The sequence below is a fragment of the Rhinopithecus bieti genome, unplaced genomic scaffold (genome assembly GCF_001698545.2).
Source record: "Rhinopithecus bieti isolate Rb0 unplaced genomic scaffold, ASM169854v2 scaffold_73682, whole genome shotgun sequence".
Lineage (NCBI taxonomy): Eukaryota > Metazoa > Chordata > Mammalia > Primates > Cercopithecidae > Rhinopithecus > Rhinopithecus bieti.
In genome coordinates, this window is record NW_016829166.1 from 1,818,776 (window position 1) to 1,843,894 (window position 25,119).

A 25,119-nucleotide genomic window follows, 5' to 3' on the forward strand; every position below is an offset into this window, starting at 1 on the left:
TATATATGTTATATATTAATATTATTTAATATATGATACATATTTAATACATGTTATGTATTAAATATAAATATATTTTAAGCATTTTGAGATCACTAAATACATGCTGTCTGTAACCTGTATTTTCTTCATAGTGTGTTGTAAGCATTTCCCATATCTTTAAATAGTCTTCAAAAGCATGACTGTATCTAGAAATCTAGTATACAACATGAGGACTATAATGAGTCCTATTGTATTACATACTAGTGATTTGTCAAGAGCATAGCTTTTAGGGATGCTAACCACAAAAAATAAGAAAGAAAGGTAACTGTATGAGATAATGGTTATGTTGATTTGCCTAAATGTAGTGATCATTTCACTATGTGTATTCTGAGATGAGCATATCAAAACATCATGTTGTGTATCTTAAATATATACAGTAAAATAAAAGGAAAAAATTGTAATACCTCCATAGTATTCACGATGATAAAAGGTGCTGTGAAGAGCATTCTCATTCATAAATCTTGGTGCGTGTCTCTTGTCCTTAGGGTATGTTCCCAGAGGTGGAATTAGGCCTCTCAACCTATGCCTTTGTAAGGCCAAGTTGCACCACCATCCCCCACCCCAGAGGCGGCAGGTTTCTCCCGCCCCTTCCTCTGCACAGAAGTGCCCATCTTCCTGGGTTCGTGCTAACACTGAGTACCCTACTTTTTTGAATCTATAAATCTGTAAGTGAAGAAAAACTTGTTTTGTCAGTAATTGTGTTTATTGGCTGTCTGTTTATTTTTTTTAAGACGTGTTTTGTGTTGCTTGCAAGATACTACTCTGTTGTCTGTCATGTGTTAGAAAAATCTTTTTTCCAGTTTGCCATTTGCCTTTTAATACTATAAGTGGTTTCTTTTGATGTATTTTTTTTAAAAGTTAAAAATCTTACCCATCTATCAATCTTTTCTCTGGCTGTTTATGCTTTTGTTTCTGTGTTTATAAAGGCCATACTCCAAGAACAAACATCAGTTCATCTTTTTTTTCTCATGCCTTTATGTTTTTTTTTTTTGCATCTAAAATGTTAATTCATCTAAGATTTATCTCGATATAGTATGTGTCTCATCTTTTTTTGTTGTTGTTTTTTTTTTGAGATAGAGTCTCACTCTGTCGCCTGGACTGGAGTGTAGTGGCCAGATCTCAGCTCACTGCAAGCTCCGCCTCCCGGGTTCACGCCATTCTCCTGCCTCAGCCTCCCAAGTAGCTGGGACTACAGGTGCCCGCCACCTCGCCCGGCCTTTTGTATTTTTAGTAGAGACGGGGTTTCACCGTGTTCGCCAGGATGGTCTCGATCTCCTGACCTCGTGATCCGCCCGTCTCGGCCTCCCACAGTGCTGGGATTACAGGCTTGAGCCACCGCGCCCGGCCGTGTCTCATCTTTTTTGATCTCACAATGTGTATAGTTACTTCACCAACACATACCAAGTAGTTCATCCTTTCCTCACTAGTTCAAAATATAACCTGTATCAATTGTTAAAATCTCATGTATTCTTTAATCTATTTGTGAGCCTTCTGTTTAGTTTCATTTATCTGTTCTTGTACCAGCACCGAACCATTGTATTTTTATATCTAATATCACAAATACTGTCATTATTTTTCCTTTTCAAAGTGTTCTTGGCAATTTTCACCAATTTATTTTTCTAAATCGGGGTCAGTAGTTTGAGGCTTTGCAGGCCCGAACAGTGTGTCACTAGTGCTGTCCTCTGCCCTTGCAGTGCAGAGCAGCCATAGACAGTGAGAAATGAGGCTGTATTCTAATTGAACTTTGTTTACAAAACAGGCTGTGGGTTGATTTGTCCTGAGGGCTATGGTTTGCCAACTTCTGTTCTTGATGGGTTTTTGAATTATTTTGTCCATTCTTACCACCCTCACAAACACATAAAAAGTACGTATAAATACACATACACACACACAGTTTTTGAATGTGTGTGTGTGTGTATGTGTGTGTGTGTGTGTGTGTGTGTGTGTGTGTGTGTATTTTAAGGAATTTGGTTAAAATGACATACTTACAAAATGGTTTGGAAGAAACATGGTCTCTTTATAACAAGGTCTTCCCATTAGGCAGCATTAAGCATTGTTTTATGTTGATCTTCAGTGTTCTATGGTTTTCTTCATACAGGTTCTGCAGATTTCTGGTTAACTAAACTTTCTTTCTTTTCTGTCTTCTCTTTCTTCTCTCTCTCTCTTTCTGTCTTTCTGTCTTTCTCTTTCTCTCTCTCTTTCTTGAGGGAGTCTCACTCTGTTGCCCAGGTTGGAGTGCAGTGGCACAATCTTGTCCCACTGCAACCTCCACCTCCTGGGCTCAAGCGATTCTCCTGCCTTTGTCTCCCGAGTAGCTGGGATTACAGGTGTAAGCCACGACGCCCAGCTAATTTTTGTATTTTTAGTAGAGACAGGGTTTCACCATGTTGGCCAGGCTAATCTCAAACTCCTGACCTCAAGTAATCTGCCCACTTCGGCCTCCCAAAGTGCTGGGATTGCAGGCATGAGCCACCGCCCCTGGCCTCTGGTTAACTTTAAAACTTTAACCCTTGCAGTGTTTTTCATTCTAGTTGTCACTGTGAATGGAGGAGGAGCGTCCCGTGACTCCCTGCCTGTTCTGTGAATTGCTAGAAGGATGGCAGGACTCAGGGCTACAGTTGACAGCCCATCAGCAAGGGAAGGGGAGACATGGGGTGGGTAGGGGTGGCTAGAAGAGTCCATCCAAGGGCTCCCACCCAGAATGTGCTCCAGCCTCCAGCCTGAAGTGCAGCAGCCCATGATTCTGCGCAGATTTTGTCTCCAGTTCTAGCTTTCATTTTACTTCTAGTTTTCTTTCAGTGTGTACATTGGGAGAATGTGATGAAAGCCAGGGACAGCAGGCTCTGCACTCACTGCGGGCCCTGATTGCTATTACAGCTCTGGAATTAAGTCCCTTAGGTTAAAGCTTGGGAGAGAGCCTGCTGAATCATCAGGATTTATCTCACTCAGCTCATTCAAATAAAAGAAACTTCTGGCCAGGGACGGTGGCTCACGCCTGTAATCCCAGCACTTTGGGAGGCCGAGGCAGGTGGATCACCTGAGGTCAGGAGTTCGAGACCAGCCTGGCCAACATGGTGAAACCTCATCTCTACTAAAAAAAAAAAAAAAAAAAAAAAAAAAAAAATTAGCTGGGCACGGTGGTATGCACCTGGGCACGGTGGTATGCACCTGTAATCCTAGCTACTTGGGAGGCTGAGACAGGAGAATCGCTTGAACCAGGGAGGCAGAGGTTGCAATGAGCCAAGATCGTACCACTGCACCCCAGCCTGGGCAACAGAGTAAAATTCTGTCTCAAAAGAAACAAAAGAAACTTCTTAACTGAAGCATGAAGGTGAAATCTTGGCGAACTTCCTTATTAAGAGTGGAGAAGCTCAAGCTGTCCTTAAGACAGGCTTACCTTTACCTTTTGGTGGAGACTGGTTCTCTTCGTAGTATGACCCACTTTACCAAAAAGGCTAAAGGAAATAAAGCCTTCTGCAGCTGGGGTTCCCTCCACCTTTGTTAGTCAGGGAGCCTGCCGCCCCTGCTCCACGATGATTCTGTGGCCCTCTTCAGCCCTCTGCCCTGAGGGCTTTCTCTCAATTATCTATTTTATATTTTCTGGGTCTCCAGCCTCCTAGAGGCCAAGGGGCAGCTAGAATTTTAACTGTTTCTTAACCTAGGATTCTTCCAATAAATGGCAAGGGCTGGCATTCTGAGAGTGAGACACTTAAAATGTGAACAGTACTGAGTTAATGAACTTAAGTTCTAACTGCGATGTAAGTGACTTGCATATAGCCTCCTTTGCAAACTCTTCTGATACAGGGTGGGCACCCAGGAATAAAGCCGAGAGAGTCAGGGCTCTGAGCAGATGTCAGATGAGGTCCTGGACCCCGAGGTGGAGGTGCAGAGGGGAGGGAGGTGGATGTTGAGGACAGTCTCTTTCCTTTTGCAGACTTGCCTTATAGGTCTGGGGCCAGCAGAGCTCTGCTTCCCCACCTGCTTCCTTCCAGCTTTCCTCAGGATTAGCTTAATCTTTGCAGATTAAGAGGCTACAAATCCGTTCATATTCCTCTAGGAGGCTTCTCACTCCTCATTTCTTTCTGCCTTCACACTTTCCCTTTGCAGGAGCTGGCGTATCTCCCAGTTAGTTTGTTGCAGACACCCCTAGGCCCCTTTCCTCATACTGTTTGTATTTTCAGATGTATTTGCAATTTCTTGCCTGGAGTCTGTAATGTAAAACTAGGCAGGGCTCCCAGGCACTGAAGGACACAGCCAAGGCCTTCATTTCACATAGGAATAAGTTACGAGCTTTGTAAGATCTTTAAGATGGAGGTTTAGCCGTGAATTGGGCGGGTTTTCTGAGAATTTCACAACCTAGTTAGGTTTTCTCTGTAAACAAGGGCCGCCCTTCTTCTTCCTTCATAGCACTTTTTATCTGGCCACTCAGGAAACACCAGTTGTTTGTTTGTTTGTTTGTTTGTTTGTTTTTGAGGCAAGGTCTTGCTCTGTTGCCCAGGCTAAAGTACAGGGCTATATAGGCCTGATTATAGCTCATTGCAGCCTCGAACTCCTGAGCTGTCTTCCCGCCTCAGTCGCCCTAGTAGCTGAGACTACAGGCACACGACTCCACACCCAGCTAAGTTTTTAAAAATTATTTTTTGCGTGGTCGGGCACGGTGACTCATGCCTGTAATCCTAGCACTTTGGGAGGCCAAGGCGGGCAGATCACGAGGTCTGGCGATCGAGACCATCCTGGCTAACACAGTGAAACCCTATCTCTACTAAAAATACAAAAAATTAGCTGTATGTGGTGGTGGGCACCTGTAGTCCCAGCTACTTGGGAGGCTGAGGTAGGAGAATGGCGTGAACCCGGGAGGCGGAGCTTGCAATGAGCTGAGATCGCACCATTGTACTCCAGCCTGGGAGACAGAGCAACTCCATCTGAAAATTTAAAAAAAAAATCTTTTTTGTGGTGACAAGGTCTTATTACTATGTTGTTCAGGCTGGTCTCAAACTCCTGGCCCCAAGTGATCCTCCCACCTTGGCATCCCAAAGCATTGGGATTATAGGCATGAGCCACTGCACCTGGCCAGGAAACACCAATTAATTCTCATATTAGCCCAAACAAAACATGATTTGGAAAGTGAACCAGCTCCAGAAATATGAGTTATCTGTTCCCAAACTTCCTGCCTTTCTCTTCCTCTTCTTGCCTTCTCTGCACTGTTAAAATTATCCCAGCCACTCTCCTTTTTCATTAACTGAATACTTAAGGAATACCCCAGATACAATAATTAGGATTTTAAGAATCTTAAGATTCAGAGACCTCCTCCAGCTTCTCCAACTGCATTTACACATTGACTCTTAAGTTGTTTTTTGTTTCTGGTGGGAAACAGCCTCCGTCCAGTGTGTGTGTCCCCACCGGTGGGGACGATGTTAGCTAATGCTGGCTGTCACATGTGAGCCCTTGGTCACAGAATGTCACTTGGATCTATTTCAGAGTTCCCTAAAAAGAAGAAGCACTCGGGAAATGTACAAGGAGAAGAAAACCTTTAACCAGGTAAGCAGAGGTTTTCATTCTAATGTTACATCTCCTGTGAGTGAAGTAACCTCATTTTGAATTTTTTTCAGTGTTAGTTTTGCCTTTAAAACATTCAAAGAAACATTACCTGTCCAAACACGTGGACTCATTCCTAACCTCCACAGTGTGAACATTTTCTTTGCAAACCCACAGATCCTCCCTTGTTTCTCCCCCACGCTGACAAGCTGGTGATTTCTTCAGGAAAAAGAACTGGCTTTGTGTGAAACAGAACTAAGTGTAGTTTGGGGACCTGAGGTACTTATAAATGGTAAAAAGCGTTTTGACCTTCAAAGTCATCCACACAGCGAAATAAAACAGCCCCTGTGGAGTCGAGTCGTTCATAAGACATTGTTTTGAATGTTGTTGTTGTTGTTTTTTAATGTGCAAGCTGAACAATATCTTAAATGGTCCTAATTGAAGGTAAACTATTCGCAGCCCTTTCTAGATGCACAGTATGCATTTTTCAAAACTTTCTTAGCTTTTCTGTAAAGCTGTTTTACTGGATTCTGTTTTTAAATTGCTGCTAGCATTAGGTGGTGTAGAGAACAAAGGTGTTATTGGGATATCAGCTCACTGCAGTCTGAGAGCAAGTGGTAATTAGAGAGACACAATGAGTCGGGGTAACTAAGAGCTCAGCAACCTCCACCGACCTCCTGCCGCCCTGTCCCTGTGAACTCCTCTCTTAAGGATCCCCTGGGTTTCTCCATTCTCCGAACTCCCTAATCCCCAGGGCATCATTCAAGGAGGGGCAGACCCCTGCAGCAGCAAAACATTCAACTGTTCCCTTCCACCCTCCCCAACCTCCCAGTCTCACTTTGGAATCCATGAATAGTAGGGAAATGAAAGTCTGCCTCCCGCTGCTGGGTACTTACACTCTCCTGGGCTGAGAGTGTTTTCAATCGACTGGCTCTTGCCCAGGGAAGATCTTTTCCTTAAAAGGGGAAATTCTGTCCCATTGTGAAATGAACAGCATTCGCCCCATGGGTAAAACGGGCCAAGAACAGGAGCTGCTGCTCCTTGGGCGCGTGTCAGAAACCCTCGTACCTGGGATGCGTTGAGCCACCCGCCCAGCCGGCGGGATTATTGAGGAAGGAGTTTCTGTTCAGCAGAATGGTGGAATGGAGCGCCCTGGGAACTGCAGGCCCGCAACCAAAACCCAAAGGAAGCTGGCGCCCCGGCGCAAGGTAGGCACGCGGGCAGTCACCCGCTCGGGGTGCTGGCTGGACAGCTGACTTGCAAGCCAAAGAATATATACAGAGAACGATATATTTCTGTTGCTTGACAAGGCCTTTCCCGCTGGTGGTGACGGTGGTGGGCCCCTGGGTGTCTCCCCTCCTGGCCATGCCTGCCCTCTGCCTGCAACAGGAATTGTGTGTCATATGGAAAGTTGGACTTGACCTGCTTTCATACCGCATTCCTGGGGTTATCCAATGATCTCTTGAAATCAGAAATGATATCCTTCAGTTTAGACTCAGCCTTGCTCCCTCGCCCCGCCACCCCACTAGAGTCTTGGCAGAGTTTTAAGAAGTCTACGGTTACAACATAAGATGGGCATCCAGCCTCCCGCTGCCTGAGCTGAAGCTGTGATTCCCCATCTTATGAGGAGTGGCTTCCCCTACTCAGAACAGGCCGAGCTCAGCTTCCCTCAGGCCGCCCCTCTCCTGCACACAACACCCCGCAGGTGCAGCGGGCCCTGCCCTAGCTGCCTCGACCTCACGGAGGACGTGTGACTTCATTTAATATACACTCTCCATGGCTTCCAGGACAATCTTTCTCTCAACACTGCTTTAGCCTTGGTGGCAGGCCTCATAGTGCATGCATGGTTGTCCAGTAGAAATGACAGCATGCTGTCATACTGACAGCTTTTTTCTTTAAGGAACGAGAAGACGTTTTGGACATTTTATCAATCCTCAGGTAATCTACAAATTGGCACTCGTTAGAGTATGTCATAGGATCTTGCTGCTTTAACTGACCTGGGTTTAGGTTCAAGGAGACGGAAGAGAATTGTTCTATGATAGATTTGTAGTGGATGGTGGACAGAGGGGAATGGTGTGAGGTTGAAGGTTTCCGGAAATCAAGGCGATTTGAGGGCTCTATGGGGACCTTCTGCCTGCATGAGGGGGTACAGATAAGCATGGATAACCTCCAGCGTGTTTCAGGACCCTTCTCAGAGATCTTACCTCCTTCCCCAATGTTTTAGTTCAACTTGTTAGGGAAGACCCCAAGGAGCTGGTCATACGTATTTCCCTGAGCCTTTCTTGTCATATCATTTTTCCCCTTACATGGGGTTTGTGGTGAGCAGGGAGGGACCAGGCAGAGTGGGATTGCCTTAGTCCCTGGTCCACGCGCTCGTTTGAGCCAAAAGCTTCCTGTACCGTGCAGGCAACAGTGCCCCTCACCTGCCCCTCCTGGCCTGGCTCCATCACATCAAGGCCTCACCAGCTGCAAGTTTCCACGGACGCTGGTCACAGCAGGCGGCCCTGCCCCCACCGTGTCCAGCCCAGTCTTGAGTCCCAGGCTCAAGAAGGGTGGAGAGTGGGGCCGAGTTTCCCTGTAGCTGGACAGTGCTGCCCTCTGTGATCTCTGCTGCTATGGATTTCTCTGCTTCAGAGGTGGAGATGGGATCATTTAGATGATTTTTGACAATGGACGGACACTGGCTCTCAAATTAACAGTGGGGCTGAGAGCACTCCCCTGTTTTCTGGTCCCAAGGTTTTAAGTATTTACAATCCACCTCTGTTGATAGGTATTTTAGCTTAAACTGCATTCCTTCGTGGGAACAACAAAGACCTGTTTGTATATTTGAATTTCTTACAAATCTGTGTTTAACAAAAATTGAAAAGGTGCTTTTTTGTTTGCTCTACTTTCGAAAGTTCTAAGAAGCTGGGGTTGTTTAAAAGTAACATGCCAACTTCTCGTACATAGTAGGTACTTAATAAATATTTCCTGAAAGAATGAATGAACAAGGCCAGGCTCGGTGGCTCACACCTGTAATCCCACACTTTGGGAGGCTGAGGTGCTGAATCACCTGAGGTCAGGAGTTCGAGACCAGCCTGGCCAACATAGCGAAACCTCATCTCTACTAAAAATACAAAAATTAGCTGGGCGTGGTGGCATGCTCCTGTAGTCCCAGCTACTCGGGAGGCAGAGGCAGAGGGCAGGAGAATTGCTTGAACCTGGGAGGCGGCAGTTACAGTGAGCCAGGATTGCGCCATTGCACTCCAGACTGGGTGACCAGAGCAAGACTCCATCTCAAAATAAAATAATAATAATAAAAAAGAATGAATGAACAGATAAACAAGCATGGTTTTCCTCTAGTATTAGTATTAAACACAATGTATGTCTTTTACAGCCCATGTATTCTGTGTAGGTTCTTTGAAAAAATATGTCATTACCCCAGTGGCAATGATATGATAGCCCATTTGCCTCAGTAGCTGTGAGTAGGGCAGACAGCCTTACTTCAGGTTAGTCACAGGATTGATTTTTATGTCTGCCTAACCCAAACCCAACCAAATCCTTCATGTGATAAGTTCTCAGGACTCAAAGACCATGTGACACTTATATGTTATTCTCCTAATGTGCAAAGAAGGAAAAAACTCTTTACTGGCTCCTTTACCCAATACTAATTGTGGTTCAGACAAATAAAATTAATTTCAGGGAGCTAGAGCATCGTGATTTATCATATACAAACCAGTTTATATATAAAAAATACACTTTTTAGGTTTATGATTTATCATATACAGACCATTATTTCATTTGACCCTCATCACAACCTTGTGGGTCTGTGATTAGCCCAGGCCCCTTGGACAGTAGGAGGGGCAAAGCTAGGACTCCGGCCGCGTGTTTGACCCCAAGTCCAGCAGGCCTGGTTTTGTCCTCAGCTAAGAGATGACAATGGGCATGTCATCCTCCCGAGCATGCACAGATAACGCCAGGGCAAGCTTTCCCTGTGGCAGGGGCTGCACACTTGGTCGTAGGTGTGGGCCTGAGCCTTCCTGGTCATACCGTTTTTTTCCCTTTCCATGGGGTTTGTGGTGAGCAAGGAGGGACCAGGCAGAGTGGAAGGAGGAACGTTGGGAGGTGCCGAGGGAGGTTTTCTCTTTCTTCCAAATTGTGAGTGTGTGACCAGATTGCGGCAGAGAACGAGCCATGCTCTCTGAGTGTAGAAGCTGCATTGCGAGCACACGTGACGATCTGAAGGGGTTAATTCTCCCCTGGGGGCTGACTTGTTCCAGAGAAGGGCCACAGGCCTGGAGAGCAGTTAGATGCCTTTTCCTCTACGAGGGCTGTGGGATTTGACTCCCGCAGAGCTGCTGTTGACAGTTTCTCCTTGTGGCGGGGGAAACTTTTGCTGAAGGCTTTTGGAACTTTTGATGGCTGATCAAAGAGGAGTGATTTATGAAATCGGTTATTTTTCCCATCTGCTGAATGTGAATAGTAAAACGTTTTTGCAAAACCAAAATGGGGAGTTCCTCTGGCTTCAAAACAAGGAGACCAGCCCTGCAAAGCAGAGTTGACTTTCCAGTGGATCCAAAAAGTGCCGTTCTGACCTCAGCCAAGTATTGCAGGCTGTGAACAGCAGAGTCAGCTTTGAGCATCCTCCAGAACCCTCTGGAAGTCCTATGAGGACACTTCTCAGATTTTGATACACTTGACTATCCAACATTTAACTCCTTGCCTTGGGTCTCCAAGTTTAATTTCCTGCTGTGTTACAGCAACTAAAGGGAAAGGAACGTAAGCAAAGGCTCTGACGTTGCACTTGCATGGCAAGAGGCTGCAAGGAGCCCAGGTGGCTGGGTGTGCAGTACCCAGTGTGTACCCAGAGCTCGGTACTGACTCAGTACACGCCTGGACTTCCAAGCACCCTCATGCTCATGCCTCATTTTTTTTTTGTCATATCATTCTTGTGGGACATTAGGGCTGGGGAGACCCGGATGGGGAGAAGCGAATTGCCCTGTCTCAGGTACCTTAGGAAAAAGCTGAGCTCTTATTTGGGGTGGCCTGACTTCCCCATCCTGGTCAGACCTCGTGGATTGCCGGGCACTTTGAAAGAAGGAGGTCTGCACGTTGGAGGTGGTGAGTGCAGCAGGGTGGAAGATGCTCTGAACCCTGTCTGCCTGCACCAGGCCTTGGTGAGGGGTCCTGCTGTCTCTCTCTGGTGCTAGTGAGTAACCAGGTGGGACCCACAGAGCAATGAGGGGTTGCGCATTCTCGCTGGGTTTTGGGCCTCATTTCGTTTTCCCTTCTTCGCTCATAACTTGTATGATGATTTCCACGTGCACTTTTTTTTTTCCAAACTAACTTTTTTTGTTTCTTTTGTTTCTGTGGCAGAGCAACAAACCGTAGGCCTTTCACAGGCCCCTCCACAAAGCCCCCAGGCCCACCTCTGCTTTGTCTCGGCTCTTTCTCTGTGTAACTCAACGGCACTGACGGGAAGATCGGTGTTTGATGTTTGTGTGCATTGGGGGCGAGGTGTGAGGGGAATCATGAAAAACACGAACATTTGGTATTTTCAAATAACCCTTCTCCCGGGCTGTTCTCTCCTGGCAGGATGACAGTGCCGATTTGAGGTGCCAGCTCCAGTTTGCCAAAGAGGAAGCCTTCCTGATGCGCAAAAAGATGGCCAAGCTAGGAAGGGAGAAGGACGAGCTGGAGCAGGAGCTCCAGAAGTACAAGTCCCTCTATGGGGATGTGGACAGCCCCCTGCCCTCGGGGGAAGCAGGCGGGCCCCCCAGCACCCGGGAGGCCGAGCTGAAGCTGCGGCTGAAGCTGGTGGAGGAGGAAGCCAACATCTTGGGCCGGAAGATTGTGGAGCTGGAGGTGGAGAACCGTGGCCTCAAGGCGGAGATGGAGGACATGCGGGGCCAGCAGGAGCGGGAGGGCCTGGGCCGGGACCACGCACCCAGCATTCCTACCTCACCCTTCGGCGATTCCCTGGAGTCCTCCACTGAGCTCCGCCGCCACCTGCAGTTTGTGGAAGAGGAAGCGGAGCTGCTCCGGAGGTCCATCTCCGAGATCGAAGACCACAACCGGCAGCTGACCCACGAGCTCAGCAAGTTTAAGTTTGAGCCTCCCCGGGAGCCGGGCTGGCTCGGGGAGGGTGCGAGTCCTGGTGCCGGCGGTGGGGCCCCCCTGCAGGAGGAGCTGAAGTCAGCCAGGCTGCAGATCAGCGAGCTCAGCGGCAAGGTGCTCAAACTGCAGCACGAGAACCATGCGCTGCTGTCCAACATCCAGCGCTGCGACCTAGCAGCCCACCTGGGGCTGCGTGCCCCCAGTCCCCGGGACAGCGATGCCGAGAGTGACTCAGGCAAGAAGGAGAGTGAAGGGGAGGAGAGCCGCCTGCCCCAGCCCAAGCGGGAAGGTCCTGTTGGCGGGGAGAGTGACTCGGAGGAGATGTTCGAGAAGACGTCGGGCTTCGGGAGCGGGAAGCCATCGGAGGCCAGCGAGCCGTGCGCCGCGGAGCTGCTGAAGGCCCGGGAGGACTCCGAGTGCCTAGTGACCCTAAAACACGAGGCCCAGCGGCTAGAGCGGACGGTGGAGCACCTCATCGCGGACACCGACAGCTTCCTCCATGATGCGGGGCTGCAGGGTGGTGCACCCTCGCCGGGGCCTGGCCTCCAGGGTGAAGACGAGCAGGGCGAGGGGGACCAGCAGGAGCCTCACCTGCTGGGGACCATCAACGCCAAGATGAAGTCTTTCAAGAAAGAGCTTCAGGCCTTCCTGGAGCAGGTGAACCGCATTGGGGATGGCCTGTCCCCCTTGCCCCACCTCACAGAGTCCTCTAGCTTCCTCTCCACTGTGACTTCCGTGTCCCGGGACTCCCCCATCGGGAACCTGGGGAAGGAGCTGGGCCCAGACTTGCAGGTAAGGGGGCTCGTGGCTTCGCCTCCCTGCTCCGCCTTGCCCTTCCTCCTCCTCGCTGGCATTGCTGCACTCGGGCTCGCGCTGCTCACGGCTGCTTGGTTATGATTTCAAACCTGCATTGTACTAAAGCCTCCGGGGCAACCGGATCCTCTCTCTTGGTTGGGCTCCGTTTTTTTTGTTTGTTTTGTTTTTTTTTTTTTTAAGTTTTCTTGTATTGCCTTGTTTCTTTTTTCTTTTTCCTGTCTTATTTTTAACTGCGCCACGGCTCATGGTTTAGAGGCCCTCCCAGACACGAGGCTAAGCCCAGTGGAAGCGATAGGGCTCGACGCAGGCCAGCCTTGCTCCTCTCTTGGTATCTCAACCAACCAGCCACACGCTGAAGAAGCCGTGAGGAGGCTAAGACAAACGCATGTCACAGTCAGGATAATTAGCAGACTCGCTACCAAGCACGTCCCTTCCTGGGTGTGTTTCAAGGGACACAGTGCAGTCCAAGGCCCTAGGCAGCCCAGGCCCCCATTCCCGCTGGAGGATCAGCCGAAGCGGGCGAGGAGCGCGGTGCTGAGAAGGATGGTTTTGGTGGAAAAGCTCTGCTGGCTCCTGCCGCCGCTGGGGAGGGCGCGGAGGGCCTCCGAGGACTGCTGTCCTAGCCTCGCCTGGGTGCATGGCCCAGCTGCCGCCCTGGACTGTGGCTTTGGCTGCTCGACCCACAAGTAAGGAAGGAAGAGCCTCGTTGTCCGTTTCCTTCACGGGTAGCGTGCTTGCAGTTGAGTTCTGGATTCACGCATCACCATCGCATGTGCCGCATAACCAGTGTTTTGCACCCCCACTTTCTCTTTTGCTTTTTGGATGTGTCCACCCGCCCTTTTGCTCATTCTCATCTCGGGTCTGTTCTCTTCACTTTCGTCCGCGGCTGTCTTTAAGCTGGTGTTTCTATTTGTGCTGTTCTTTGGTCGTTTTCTCAGTCATCTCCCTTATCCATTTTTGTTTTCTTTATCCCCTCTCCCTGCCTCCACCCTCTTGTCCTTTGTTTTTTGTTGTTATTGTTGTTTGTTTACAATGTTAAAAAAAAAAAAAACAACAAATCCCTCCCGTGCACCTAACAGTCCAGACTGAGAGAGCAGCTGGAGTGGCAGCTCGGGCCGGCCCGAGGGGACGAGCGGGAGAGCCTGCGCCTCCGAACTGCCCGGGAGCTGCACCGCCGCGCAGACGGGGACGCCGGGAGCCATGGGCTGGGAGGCCAGACCTGCTTCAGTCTGGAGGTCAGCGTGGGCAAGCAATCCCCGCCCCCCTTCCTTTTTCTGTGTGGCTGGCTGCCTGACGTTTTCTGTCCCGGACAAGGCCCTGAGGGAACATGGCAGGAGGAGGTGGAACTAGGTGGAACTCACTTGGCAGCAAACCCATGGTGTGCACTGGGACAGGCAGGTGTGTGCAGGTGCATGCGGTGAACTGCTGTGCTTGTCAGACAGAGGGACAGCTCACCGCAGGCACTGTCCACATCCTGTTTCCGCAGACCGGGAGCCCCTGGAGGTAGGCTGATGGTTGAGCGCGCAGTGACTTCTTGTCCAATCGCAGAGAACAGGGATGAAAACTCAGCACGGGCTTCCCTTCTCTGGAGGAAACTCCCCTTAGGGCTCCCCTTTTTCGGTTCTTTGTTGCCTGTGTCTCGTGTGACCATCCCACGGTCTTGAGTGATACTGCCAGCCGGTGGGTAGAATCAGGGAGGCTCACTCCTGACCTGTGGGCACCCTTAGCAGGCTCTGTCACCACAGTAATCCGGTGTACACAAGGCTGCAGCCGCCACAGGGACCATGGTTGGAACTGTTGTCAGAAGCCTGGGAGAGTGAAAGCTCTTAGACGCAGGCCACCCCACCCGGGAGAGGAAGAGGGGGTTCCCAAGGAGCTGTTGAATGAGGAAGCACCTTTAAAAGTCCAAATGCTGTGTCAGTGTAAAGTAGGATTAGTAATAGAGAATGCAGTGTCCTGCCACTGGGGACTGCCAAGGGGAAAGTGTGTCATAGCTCCCCTAGTCAGGAGCCAGTTTTCGCTTCCCACTGTAGCTCTTCCTTCTTTGCCATGGGCTGTTTCTGGAACCACAGCTCCGGCTACACAGGGCGGCCCCCTTCCCTTTGATGGCTGGTTTTACAGGAACTGCATCTCCCTTTCCAAGTGTTCTGCCCTTCAAGGCGTGTCACACATAGCTGTGTGCAGTTAGAGCCTGTATCAGACAGCTCTCCTCCCAGATTCTTCCTAGGTCCTTATTGTGTAACCTGGAGCAGTGATAAGTTGTCACCATCATGAATGCGTAGCATAGCTTCAGAAACTGGGAGTGATTTGGGAGAGAGAAGCATACTGAGTTGAAGCAAACCAAATACCGAGGGACAATAAGGCTTCACAAGAAGTAGATTAGCAGAGTGAGCTGGTGCCACGTGGCAGCACAGGATCTCCAAACAGTGCAGCTCAGAAGGGAACAGCAGGTCTACAGATGAAGTCTCTCATTTTGCGGATGAGAAAAATGAAGCCCGAGAAGTGAAGCGGCTTGCCAGTGAACTCTCCTCCTGGTTGGTGGCAGAACTGGGTCTAGAACAGCCTTCAGCCAGCTGCAGCCCCCACTCCCCAGCACATCCCCGGAGGGGCCTAATCTGTAGCGGTGGGAGAGCCCTGCACTGACCCCTGCGTGCGTTTCTAAAGAGTCACTCTAACGACTAATTGTACGGCCGCAGTCTTGCCATGGAATGGCACCACATCCATCTAGCTTCCTTTAATTTTGTATATTTTAACAAGAAAGCTAAACGTCTCCATAGTGAAAGGCCAGATCTAGGGAGCATCATTTCCTAGAAGGGGAAGCAGTATGAATCAGGAGTTTTAAACAAACTTTCCTCGTTCTGATGTTTTTTATTCACAAAGACATTTCACACAGAAGAGAAAACTCAGTTATGCTGCAAACACATCCTATTTTATTTTATTTTATTTTTTAATAAGGCATGTTCTGGAGCCACTTGGAATCTCCACAGTGTTCCCTTTTATTAGAGGAGCTGGATGTGGATCTGTCGCAGAGCCTGGGTCGGGAGAGGCAGCCCTGTCCCTGGTGTGAACGTCACTCTGACAGCCTTGTTAGTTTGGTCTTTGAATATGACATTGTGTTAAAGAATTGTACAATGGATAATTCTGGGGAGTAGAACTCTTAAAAGCCTTTTAATGAGAACATCCCTGAATTTGCTGCCAACAATTGCTTTCCCATGAGGCTCTAATGGAAACAGGACACGAAGCTCCCATAAGGCAGCCGGAGACTCCTGCAGACCCGGCTGGAGTAACTGAGGGAAAGGCAGCACGGACACCTTCGCGCAGACTGAGGCAGGGCTGGAGGTGCCGCCAGGAGCTTTCTTTGCTCCCTTCTGCGTTTCCCTTGAAATAACCACCAGTTTTGCCCTCAGGCCAACCACGACTCTACCTGGTGGATCCCCTTTAGCTCCCTGCCCGTAGTTCCTCGGGGGTGTGGGAGGGGCCCCAATAGCACACCTAGTATCAGAGCGTCAAAGAAGAAACTTTCCATATTTGAGCGGAAGCTTTTAAAGAGGATTCATGTCTCAAGCCGCACTTACAAAAGGCATCTGTGTCTTTTGCCTTATGGATTTTTATATTTGGGGAAAGGGGAAAAGAGGGTAAGTTATTATTTTGAAAGATTGAGGCATTTTGGCCAGACCAAAACTGTGACGGCTACTCATAGTTGTACCAGCAACAGCAGTTATAACATTAAAGAGAAGAAGAAGAAGTGCATTCTTACACATGACACATTGTAGCAAATCTGGACAGTGGAGGAGAGCCCTGCTGCTCAAACGCCATCACTCACTAAACCTGGGAAAGGGGCGGCCTCTCCAAGGCCAGCATTCTTACAGCCACAGCCAGAGCAAACTGAAGTCAGAACCCATGGACACCCACTAACATCAATGCAACCATGCAAAAATGAACTGCTAAAAAAATAACAGACTTCAGGACAAGTGTTCCTGCTGCCTGCTCTTCTCAGGAGATATTAGCGAGATGCTCATACTATGCCCTGGACTCTTCCCTGACTTGGCTCCCTGGGGTTCCCATCAAACGTGAGACATTCGCATTTGTTAAGAGAGAGTGGTGTGTGGAATGGTTTGGAATGTGTGAGGCACCTTAAAAATAGTCCTGAATGAGAAGTAGCCATGCACGGACGCTGGTCGGATTTCAGATATAAAGGAGACCAGGCCTGTGCCCAAAGGATTGAGTTTCTGGGTCAGAAATCTCAAAGAGCTCTTCTCCTCAGTGCCTGTTTTGTCCTTCAATCAAGGAAGCACTCACGATCCCACGTGCCTCAGCTGTGAAATGCCAGCCACAGGGAAGTTACGTGGGGTTTTATGCCAAGTATTTGCACGCATGTGTTGGCCTCATGTACTGCTTTTGAAATAAGTGGTTGCAAAACTGGCCAGGACAAAATGGAACCCTCCAGAAAATGAAGCCGTGGTCTTGGTGATGGAATTGTCCTAATACAGGAGTAGCATTACCAGGCACTCTAGTGACGGCCATGAAAAGCCTTGCTTTTCTGTTTGTGTTTGAGATTGTGAAGTTAATCTTTGTAGGTGTGGGAAGTAATTTATAAGCCACTTTCTCTGGAGTTGGGGAAGTTAGCCTTTGTCAATCAGTGTGGGATGCAGCTCTATTGGGGAAGACATGGGCGGGAGTTTCAGAACACTGATGTGGGGAGAGTGGTTACGGTTGTCAAGACTAGTGTCTCAACAGCCTCGGAAACAAGTGAGGGTGGTGTTGGTTTAGATAAGCTGCTTTAATAGGGAGATCAAAATGAATTTGATGTATAATCAGAATCCTAGGTAAGTGAACAAAGAACGGTTTAGAATCAAACCTTTGGGGATTGGGTGGTAAAGGGAAATACTTACTTTTTTAGAAGACATTTATGTGTCATGTGAAACTTTTCTCCAGATGTATGTGGTCGTATGCAGTTGTGTGGCAGTAGAGTAATTCTAGGCTGAACCTTTTGCCATTGCATGTTTGTATGTTGTTTTTTGTAACATTGGAGTGACGCTGGCATCCCAGCTAGGAGCAGTTGTCCGTGGGAGTTTTAGTATTGCATTAGCAAAAATGGAGAATAAAGGAAAATGAAACTTCTGATAGATCAGGAGGATCTAGGCGTGTCTGCTTGTGAGCAGGCAGCAGTCTACAGAGACGACACTGGAGCCATCGCAGGTGAATCCGACTTCCCCCGTGAACAGACTCGTAGGACTTCCTTTTCTGTGACTCTTCGAAGGTGTGGTTCAAACAGTCATGCAATCTGTAGAAACTAAACTAAAAGATCTTTGCTTTTCTTCAACAATACGCTTGATTAGGATGTCTGTTTTTACACCTCATAAAGCTTTTGGCTAGCACCTAATGCATTAAATAAGGAGGATTTTTACATTTTGAGTTTATAGAGTAATGTGTAGCTGGAAAGTAAAGCTGGCAGGAGGGCAGCCTAGGTGACCTGGAAACAGTCCTGCACGGAACACCTGAGACAGGAGGGAAGCCCCGAGGGCAGGTGCGGCCACCGTGTTAATGCTGTATCCCCCACGCTTTAGATGGTGCCTAGCACTGGAGGTGCTCAATAAATCTGAATAAAACACTGCATAAAATACGAAGTATCCTCTTAAATACATTGCTGAATTCCCAGGAAATGTAGGGGAATCTTCAAGAGTTGGAATTGATTTTACAATTGGGACCCAGAAGGCCAGGCATGGTGGCTCACGCCTGTAATCTCAGCACTTTGGGAGGCTGAGGCGGGCGGATCACTTGAGATCAGAAGTTCGAAACCAGCCTGACCAACATGGTGAAACCCTATCTCTACTAAAAATACAAAAATTAGCTGGGTGTGGTGGCATGCACCTGTAATCCCAGCTGCTCGGGAGGTTGAGGCAGGAGAATTGCTTGAGCCCAGGAGGTGGAGGTTGCAGTGAGCCCAGATCGCGCCACTGCACTCTAGCCTGGGTGACAGCGTGAGACCCTGTCTCAAAACAAAAACAAACAAATAATCAATTGAGAACCAGAGCGGTCTCTGTGGCCCTTGGGTGGGTGGATTAGGGAGATTGTTGCCAGAACTGGTAACTGGGAGCCTTGGGTTTCAGCAGCTCCAAAGGAACAGAGGATGGGGCCCGACATTGCAGGGAAAGAGGAAATGAATGAACCAGAGAAGCATTTGCCTGCTGGCGCTGGGGCAGGGAGCGAGGAGGCAGTGCGGATACTTGTTTCCCCAGCAAGAGCTCTGGGTCAGGAGTGGGAGGGCTAGAGCTGGCCTCACCCAGCGTCAGGCTTTGAATCGATGTTACCAGTTTGGTCCGGGAATCCCCAAAGAAAGGGATTTATGTCATATTGCGAACTCCAGCAAACAGGAAACCAATCTGGAGGCACATCCTCCACCCAGATCCATACCAGATCCATAGGTAAGCGCCCCCGGGAGATGAAGTCACACAAGCCAGTAACGTCCAGCAGGAACACGAGTTGGCAGACACGGCAAATAGGATTCAACCCTAAGACTGCAGATAATAGAATTTTCAGATGGACGCTATCAGATAAGTGCATTCACAGTTATTAAAGGCAACCAAACAGGACAACAGTATGTCACTATCCTAAAAGACCACACATATTTTTTAAGTAATAGAACTTTTAGAAATGAAAAATTAGTCATTGAGGTCAATTCAACATGTAGGGAAATGCATCTTTTCAGAGAACCCCAAACAATGCTTCATATGTATAAAAGACTATAATAGTCTCGAACAACTAGCAAATCAAAGAAGCATTTAATGCTCTCAGAAGTTCTTGAGTTTTCTGAAAATAGGATGTTTAAATCTCTAGTTTTCAAAATTTTAGCCAAACTTGGTGCATCCCCAGTGTCTGATTTTCTGTCTCCGTTCTTCTTTCCTTAGTGCCCCTTGCTCATATCCCCAGTGCTAAGGAAAGTGCTCTGCTCTTTTATTTTTTGCATTTTCTGTTCTTAGGGTGTGATCTTCACTCTTGACTACCCAGGTACCATCAGATTAGGAGGAGCAAACAGTATCCTCAGGGAGAAGTAGTAGATGAGTTAAAGGGACTCAGAATGGACCAGTGAAACAGTACATACTTTATTGCAACAATCTACTCGAATTCGCAGTTTTATAAATCACCTGTCTTCAAGTTGTATAATCCAGTGGGTAAACTGTCATGCTTACATTTTGATGATGCCTGAGATTTTTAGCATAACAGTGTCTCCATCTCTAAAAAGCACATTTTATTTCGAAAGTAGTGACACTGACTCCTCTGTCATGGCATTAGAACATAAAAGGTAGACTTGACCAATAAAAGTCATGATACAGATTCCACCACCTGTCTTTAAATGTAGTAAGTACATCTTTGTGCGATTCTCCTTAGGCAACATGTGCGATTGGGAGGCCTGAAGCCGTGCATCTCTGCTCATTGATGAACCCCCACCCTATTGCCCTGAGCATCGGGGTCGGATCACCTTGATAAAGACACCCTCGGCTGAGCAGGAAAAACTAATAAGAAAGCATATGAAAAAATTAACTATGCAACTCAGAAAGACCCCATGACTTGGGGAGGGAATCCCAGAGGCTGACGTGTAATAGGTGGTCATGCTTGCCTCGGTCATAGTCAGCTCTGACCGTCCCAGCGTCCAGAAGCAACTGTGGGAGCAAGGACACCTCTGGTGTACTTTGGCTGCCTCCTCTCAGTCTGGTTTATGGTGGTGGGGGAAGCTGCCCACTCCCCTCCTGGGTAAGAGATGCAGGGCAGGTGGAGCTGTCCCTCCCCAGGTAACTCAGGGAGCTGTGGGGTCTAGAGGGAAACCCCAGAGGAGCTGCCACAGTCACTCCACTGCTGCAGCGCCCACACATGCTGTGTCGCTCCGTGTGTGTCCCCGGCTTGTGCAGATGTCTGTCCTGCGTCGTCACCTCAGGCAGAGTTCTCATTTCCACTAAACCCCTTCCTTTATCCCACCGATCAGCTCAGGGGCCCCTCTGTTTTACCTGAGCAGAGTGTATCCATAGAGGAGCTACAGGGTCAGCTCATGCAGGCGGCCAGACTGCATCAAGAGGACACAGAGACGTTTACAAACAAGATCCATAAGGTAAATATTTAACACGGATTTTTCAGCACAACCGCTTCGTGAACTGCACAGCCCCAAAGGAGAAATGCCACGATGCATTTTCAAAGAAGGCTGTCTGTTGCGTACAGGCTGCTAGACTCCCGGGCACCTATGGGAAGCTCACCCAGTAGAGCTGTCCCCTCTCAGATGCCCCTAAAGATAACTGTACCTTTCTGCTCTGGCACATGCTTTTCAGCATCTTACACTGTGGTCTCAGCAAGGTCTTCCTCATACCTAATCTAAACTTTCCTGCAGCAGTACCAGCCTAACATCAAGTAAGAACCTAAATGCAACTGGATGGAAGTATGTCTGTCACCTCTGCTAATGTTGGGTGAATTTTCTCATAGAAAAATCAGCAACCTCACCCTAAGCCATTGCGTTCAGAAAACTGCCACAACTTGAGCTGTGGCCTGATTAACCTCTGTTACTCTCGAATAACCTGGTACTGGCTGATTACCTTTTATCCGCAAATCCTTCCCCAGAGTTCCGAGTAGAAGGGATTCGCAGATGTAGGCACTCCTCGCCCTGGACATCCATGAGAATGGCCCAATCCCTGCCACCCCAAACCTAATTAAGTTGTGGACAGATATCTAGGTTCAGGATTGCTGCAGCTGCTCTTCCCCTGTGTATTTGTTCTTGAAAAATAGTTGTGTCTTTAAAACCAAACAAAGCAAAGCAGTTGATCTTGAATAGAGCACCTTGGTGTTTTAAAATAAATATCCTATGCCAATAAAGTCCTGGTGTATCTAAGAACTTACTTTGGCAAGGAATGTGTGCTACACATAGGCCCCCATGTTGACTGAGGCCATGTGATTTAAGTGGGTCACAAACTGATTAAAGGAGGGAGTGCCTTCTCTGTACCTTGCAGCTTAGGGAAGGCAGGGCCGAATGCCAAGATCTAAATACTTTCTGCCAACTTCTACCACTACATGCATGACTCAATTTTTAAGTGTTTCATTTAGGGGTCAAGTTGCACATCTTATTATCAGAGGAAAATAATTCCATATTACTTGAAAGATAGATTCCTAAGTAATTAAACAAAAAAAGTTTTGCATGGCACCAAAAATTGTTTGAAAAGTGAGTTTATCACTGAAGATGCTGCTAGCACAATGTCCGGGGCCCACGTGTTTCTAGTGTGTGGGTGGATGGTGAAGGAGTATTGCGGAAGAGGCTTCCAATGGTAGCAGATGTCCTTCAGGCTTGTTCGGAAGAGAAGGGAAAGTGTCCCCCAAGGTGCCCAGTGGGCAGAGGACTGAGCTCTGAGACTTGGGGAGTTCACGGAGTCATGGAACAGAAGGAGCTAGAACGGGCAGTGGACATGTGAGGGAGAGAAAAGAAGGCTCTCCAGGAGGGCCTGGGCGCAGTGCTGGAGGCGGGTCCGAGTGTCTCAGCGCCTCTCCGCAGCCAGGCGGGGAAGGGGCTCACGTTATCTTCACATGGCCCCTGAGGCCAGTGAAGCCTGCCCAGCACGAGTCAGTTGGCTAAGACTTGTAAAAGAAAATAAAACTACAGGACTTTCTAAATTGATTATGTCAAAGACAAAGTTAAGTCCTGAAGACTGAGTCATGAACATGTTTGCAGTTTTGTTTCTTAGATTATAGATGAACTCTCTTCCTCATTGTTCTTGTTCTGTAAATGACCAAGAGACCAGAGACCAGACCTCCCTTCTTTTTAATTACTGATCTTTGTTATAGATTAACTGCCTCTTCTGTTGTCATGCACCTAACTCAAACCAGATGGTGCAAAAGATCCCATGACTGTTACATCTTCAGTGTGAAATGTTAAATACACTTCCCCCACCCAAAAAAATACCACTTTGACGTATCAGTAGGAAATTGCAGATGCTGGGTGTCTGGTGCACTAGGCTGCCGTTGTGTCCACAGGGGAGAACCAGTGGTGGAATGCTGAGGACTGCTGAGATGGTGAATAAACACCTATTTTCTGTTATTTCGGCCAAAACTACAAGAAAGGTCAGGTATTAGGAGAACAGCCACCAAGTCATTGTCTAGACCTGTGGACCTTTCCAGAGCTGCCTCTGACTCTTCACTGGCCTTCAGCACATTGGCCCCCGGCAGCTGTGGTTCTATTCCCATGGCCTCTGAGAATTAATCTAGTACTTTAAAGAGAAAAATAAATCCCTTCCTTGGTTTTGGCATAAGAAGGAGTGTTAAGAGAGGACAGCTGATAACCTTCAGGCTGGCATTCGAACTTTTTATTGATCTATAGAACACAAAACTTTGATCCCATAGTATCACTTTAGCTACTGTAAATATTATTTATAGATGCTATTCTTGTGCCCTTATGTGCAAAGCGGTATCTTATTCACTCTTTTGCTTTTTAGTGTTGATACACAATAATCGTTTGTTGCTTGGAAAAGTGTCTATACCAGGGGTGTTTAAAAAGTGGGAATTTAATGTAGAGATGCACGATACTTTTTCAGTGACACTTTTCTTTTCCTAAGAGATATGCACATCTAATAGGAATGTCAAGTCTTTAAGCATGGAAATAGGCTTTCAGACCCACTTTTCTGTTTCCTCGCTGTTGTATGCAGTCGAGGCCTGCGGACTTGGAAGAATTCCTTCCACCCAGCCTGCTGTGCTCTCCACCAGCTGGGGTTCTCTTCTGTCAGGGCTGTGGGGAGTCGGGGCTCAGGAAGTAGAGGGGAAGGATTTCCACTTTTCTTCTCTGCAATTTAATGTGCATTTGCGTGCCCAGCCCATGTACAGAGGGGAAATGGAATCTGCTTACATGGGATTGAAGTCAGTGGTAAGCCGCACTTCCGAGACACGGTTTTCCTGAAGGAGTTAGAGACATGTAAAACACCATGAGAGACTTGGCAATGAAAAATTGTCACAATACCTTGTTTTGAAATGCACTTGTTTCTGAATCATAAGATTCATGGGGTTTTGTCAACAGGAAATGTCTGAAGCCCTTAATCAAACTAAACTTGTGGGGGCTCCTGTGTTTCCCGTCTTATATGCAGCACGACAGACTGAGTCGCAGTTTGCAGGGACTCTTGGTTTGGTTTGGGTGACGGATTGGATTAGCCGCTTGTCACACTGTCTCTTTTGTTCCATTCAAGATGGAGGAGGAGCACCTCTATGCCTTGAGGTGGAAAGAACTGGAAATGCACAGCCTGGCTTTGCAAAACACCCTCCATGAGCGAACCTGGAGTGATGAGAAGAATCTGATGCAGCAGGAGCTCCGGTCCTTGAAGCAGAACATTTTCCTCTTCTACGTCAAACTCAGGTGGCTGCTGAAACACTGGCGGCAAGGGAGGCAGATGGAGGAGGAAGGAGAGGAGTTCACTGAGGTAACGCCACTGTCGAGTGCCTTTTCTTTGCATCTGTTTTGTTCTTGACCCCAGACACTGCTATCTCCCCACCCACCCTACACATAGTCATGTTCTATTATTTTATTTCTCAATATTTGATTAACATCTAATATTGCTACAAAAAAACATTTAGAGCAATTCATATAGACACTTAGATAAGAGAAAATCGAACACAGGTGACTGAAACATCAATCATTTTCCTATGCACAAGCAAATATAACAGAAGTAACATTACAGTAGCAAGAGCAGGTTTGCAGTGCTAGGCATAAACTTACTGAGAATAGTGCAGGAACGACATGAAGAAAACCACAGACTTCCCTATGAAACCTGCGTGATGTTCGTGAGTGAGGGACTGGCAGAGGCAGGTGCTGTTGGTTGCCTACTCAATATCTACTCTCTCTTTTTTTATTTGTACATATTCATGGTATACAATTGCAGTTTTGCCACATGGATATTTTGCGTTGTGGTGAAGTCATTATTATTTTAAATTGTTTTGTCAATTTTGATCCAAGAAATGGAAATGCAGCAGCTTGTCCAGTTATATATGAAATTAAGAATTCCGTGCTATGCTCTGACCTAGTTTTAAGAGTGCCCTGGTCCATAACTCCATGAAGTTTTGCTCCTGTCTCCTTTGCTGCTCATTTATAAATTCATTGACGTTACACCCTGAGGTCCTGCACCATCTCATTCAACCTGGCTGGTTTGTAAAAGCTGGTTTCTAAAACTTTTGCCCTTCTTTCGAGTTTTGTTTCTAGATGTGAAAACCCGTCCTGCCCACACAGTTTTAAAAGGATCTTTTCTAAGCTTCAGATGACTCACTTTGCCACCTCTGGAATTTGTATATGTTCTTCCTGTTATGCCTCAATTCCTAGGTTTATCATAGAAACAGAACAGAGATCTTTGCCTTCTGATTGCTTTTGTATTGATTAAGTCAGAGTGACTGATTGCACTGCGTGCTCCTTCCTGGCCTTGCTTCCTGGTGCACCCGGGCCTGGAGCCACTGGTGTTCTGTGTATTCTGTACATCCACGACCCTGGCTTCTTGGCCAGCTGCTTCGAAGCATTGTGAATAGTTGGTTTCTTTTTAGCTCCCAAAGACCTTTTGTCTGGTTCTCCCTCTAGGGAACAGTGTATGTAATTTTAAGTTCTCATCCTAGGAATGGGAAAATACAGTG

The 25,119-nt window shown here is 47.7% G+C and overlaps 1 protein-coding gene across 1 annotated transcript in view; it reads left to right on the forward strand.

Moving 5' to 3' along the window:
* The window catches only part of MTCL1 (microtubule crosslinking factor 1), a 125,503-nt gene that overhangs the window by 67,981 nt on the left and 32,403 nt on the right, over window positions 1-25,119 (forward strand). The window contains 5 exon segments of the mRNA XM_017864694.1: window positions 5,521-5,580; window positions 11,152-12,465; window positions 13,569-13,724; window positions 20,471-20,593; window positions 23,694-23,924. Of these exon segments, the coding sequence (XP_017720183.1) occupies window positions 5,521-5,580; window positions 11,152-12,465; window positions 13,569-13,724; window positions 20,471-20,593; window positions 23,694-23,924 (1,884 nt within the window).